The sequence below is a fragment of the Brassica oleracea genome, chromosome C5 (assembly GCF_000695525.1).
Source record: "Brassica oleracea var. oleracea cultivar TO1000 chromosome C5, BOL, whole genome shotgun sequence".
Lineage (NCBI taxonomy): Eukaryota > Viridiplantae > Streptophyta > Magnoliopsida > Brassicales > Brassicaceae > Brassica > Brassica oleracea.
The window spans coordinates 19,045,967-19,049,196 of NC_027752.1; the positions used below are offsets into that span (position 1 = coordinate 19,045,967).

General features: G+C 33.0%; 1 protein-coding gene across 3 annotated transcripts; it reads right to left on the bottom strand.

Annotated features, from left to right (window-relative positions):
- Positions 1-2,389: 2,389 nt before the first annotated feature.
- Positions 2,390-3,230, bottom strand: LOC106293604 (rRNA 2'-O-methyltransferase fibrillarin-like). 3 transcript variants are annotated; one of them, XR_001260554.1, is made up of 4 exons: positions 3,013-3,230; positions 2,839-2,889; positions 2,615-2,657; positions 2,390-2,532 (listed from the first exon to the last, which is right to left on the bottom strand). XR_001260554.1 is itself a non-coding variant. In XM_013729280.1 (3 exons), the coding sequence occupies exons 1-3, from the start codon at positions 2,922-2,924 to the stop codon at positions 2,392-2,394; spliced, it is 270 nt and encodes an 89-aa protein (XP_013584734.1). In that variant the 5' UTR covers positions 2,925-3,230; the 3' UTR covers positions 2,390-2,391. The 3 variants fall into 3 exon arrangements, 1 of the variants encoding a protein (XP_013584734.1); XR_001260553.1 differs by having other exon boundaries at positions 2,615-2,889; XM_013729280.1 differs by having other exon boundaries at positions 2,839-3,230.

Sequence of the window (3,230 nt, forward strand, 5' to 3'; positions counted from 1 at the left end):
ATTGCATTGACTATGGTTTCTGGGAAGAAAAAGATCTTGCTCCTGAAAAAAGACTGTGACAACCCTATTCTAAGATTTTTGTTTGTGCAGAACAAAAAACCTTGATTTCTTTTCTATTTAGTATAATGATAGTTGTTGACAATCATTAGTCATTTGCCAATATGTTTTTATGCAGCATTTCAGAACTAATTTCTCCATTTCAAGCGGAACAGCAGATGGAAGCTAATTTTTCTGGAAGCTCCTCGACTTCAAGACAGAATCAGAAGATAGATGTTGGTGGGAGGTTGATCAAGGGAATACTTCGGAGATGTGAGACGGTCCAGCCAGACTTCATCTTTTGTACAGCCTGAGCAAAGAGTGGAACCCACAAAACACAAGAGAAGAAAAAACAAAACACGAAATTAACATATTCAGACCTTCTCTCTTGCATGTCTAACATCTGGCGCCGACGAAACTCAACACCCACGGCAGACGAAACTGATGCAAGTAAACCTCTCATCAGTCATGCTTAAAATCAATCTACGTTTTTCAATCTCATAAAGTAAGAAACAATTTTATCTACATGAATCGGGAAATTAGTGCACACATTCCCAACATAGAGAAAAAGAGGAGTTGAAGTCCTAACAGTTTTCTCAGTATCAGACTAAACCACAGATACAAGGTCCAGCTATTTTGAAACCCTAACATTTTAAAGTCATGCTTTTAAAAAAAAATTATATTTGGCCATATATCAGACTTTTTTGTCAACCCCAAATCATCTATAACAAAGTCCAGAAAAAAATATATAAATAAAATAATTTTCTAAATATGTAATTCTAAAAATGTTATAAGTTTTTTTAATATATTAAAATTCTATATTTTTCTAAAAACAATTGGTGAAATAAGAGGAAAATTTTATTTTATTGTTTATTTAAATTTTTAAATTTTTAAATCTAAATTTTTTATCTTTTTCCATGCATTATTTGATTTATATACAAACAACTACCTAAATAAACACTAACAAGTTCCATCACCCTCAACTTTGAACATATGAAATATAAAAATATCAACATATGACTTCGTCGTTCATTCTTATATCAAACTCATCAACCTATGTAATTTCCAAAGTCCCATCCATCACATTATAGACAAAAAAATAAACAAACAATAAAATTTCGTAAACAAAACTATACAATGCACCTGTAATGTAGCCGACTCCGCGCTTGCGCGGAGACTATGCACCTAGTTGGAAAAATTAGTCACTTTGAAATTTTGTTTGTCACAATAAGACTTTTCATATTTTTGGCAATTTTAGACATGTTTTATTCTTCTCTAATGGAAAAAAAAATTAAATTGAATTTTAAAAATGTAAAAAAATATGAAAAGTGTTGGAAACATAAGTATGACAATATATATGTTTAAATTTTTATTTTTAAAAAAATTGTAATCATATTTGGTAATCTACCTAGTTTATATGTCTGATTCTAAGTTTTAAACATAGATATATCAAGGGTATATACCGTAAACTACCATTTCTTGTATATTCTAGCAAAGATAGAATCGGTTACGTTATAATCAAGAAAGATGTCTTCGGTATATCTACAGCTTGATAACGATATATAGCCACAACTCAATGATATAGGTCAGTTATATTACGTGACATAACTTGTTCTGCCTTTTACCTTATATGACGCCTACAGGAAGAATACATCTCTCACCAACTATACGGTGTTCTGCTTAGGTTGTGTACATATTCTAGGCAAATCGTGAAAATATGTAAACTTCCATATTCGGTTAAAGAAGTTTCCTAAATCTAAACTAAATCTACCCTAAATTTCTCAAAAAATATTTGAGAATATTTTCTCCACGTTATTCTCCTCCTCCTCCCACGATCTTTTTTTCTTTGTTTGTGTTTCTCTCAAATTCGGTATATGGATATCTCGTTGCAGTAACAAGTGGAGTTTCATGGTTGACCAAGAAAGAAAGGTGTGGTTCATTCGTGATGTAGTTGTTGTGGCTAGTGGAGCTTCGTGGTTGACATATAAAAGCGTTCATAGAATTACAAACTTGAGTTCTTAAGAAGCTTTTTAATCAAGCTGAAAAAACTTGAAGTTTCAGTTGAACAAAACCATTTCATGTACATTGAGAATTACTTGCTCATTTTTGTGACGGTTACAAAAATTGGATCATGAACAAGGAACGAAAGCTTACAAGATACAACTAATTGATTACTTGGTAACATTTTGTATGTTCGGGAAATAATGATGATAATATGGATCAGGACAAAAAAAAGAGAGTGAAGAAACGTGCATTTGGAAGGCAAAGATGTTGGTGCACAAAAGAATAAAATGGAAGGCAAAGCTGTTTTAGAGGTCTTGCTGGTACAATAGATCGCTCAAGTAAGATCATGTTTCACTCCAAGACGATGTACTGCAGCATCTCTTGTGATGAAATTGAAACTTGCTCTGCTGGCCTGAACTGCTCCTGTTGTAACTTCTTCACCTCACTCTGAAACATAACTTCTTCTGGAACTGTTCCGTCAATCGAGTTTGTCTGCAGCAAACAAGAGAGAAAAATGTTATACTAATTTTTGTATGTAAAGAGAAGAAAAAAGATTGTTTGGAATGCTACTAACCTTGTCAAGTACCGCATATGAACAACTAAGAAGATCCCCTGCACTGTCTTATTTAATATCAGAAACAGTGATGTCAGACGTTGGATCATTAATGAGTATCATATTTTTAACCATGGAGGACCACAAAGTCTCCCGCGCTCATGGTTCTGTATCTTTGAAATTCTTGAAAAGAAACATACACCATCCATAAACCGATCCAACTAGTTTCTGATAAACTTCAATACCTTGAGGATATTTTCCGCGGAAACGTTTTCACCAAGACTTGAACCAAAACACTGACAAGCAAAGAAAAGAATACAACTTGATTCATTGAGAAATATCAGAATCAAATTGACAAACTCAACAAAAAGTGTATCACTAATGTACAAATCATTGATACTGAAACACTTAAACCATACCGAGCATAATATATTGCTCTAGAGCTTCTGTAGAAACTTTGTAGCGGATGCAAACATGGCAAATTCTGATCAGATTTGCTAGACAGTTTACTGCATAAATATATTCTATATTCTAAGCATAAATATAGAATAGAGACAGACGGATTTAACCGTTCGAATAAGAAGAACAAATCGCCATTGAAGAGAGGAAGAAGCTCTTGGCGGAGAAGACGCTAGAA

Excerpts from the sequence above, each read along its gene's own strand:
- LOC106293604 (XM_013729280.1), bottom strand. The coding sequence starts at position 2,924 with ATGAATCAAGTTGTATTCTTTTCTTTGCTTGTCAGTGTTTTGGTTCAA. Across the intron at positions 2,658-2,838 it reads CCGCGGAAAATATCCTCAAG|TGCAGGGGATCTTCTTAGTT; the intron begins GTATTGAAGTTT and ends TAAATAAGACAG. Across the intron at positions 2,533-2,614 it reads CATATGCGGTACTTGACAAG|ACAAACTCGATTGACGGAAC; the intron begins GTTAGTAGCATT and ends TGTTTGCTGCAG.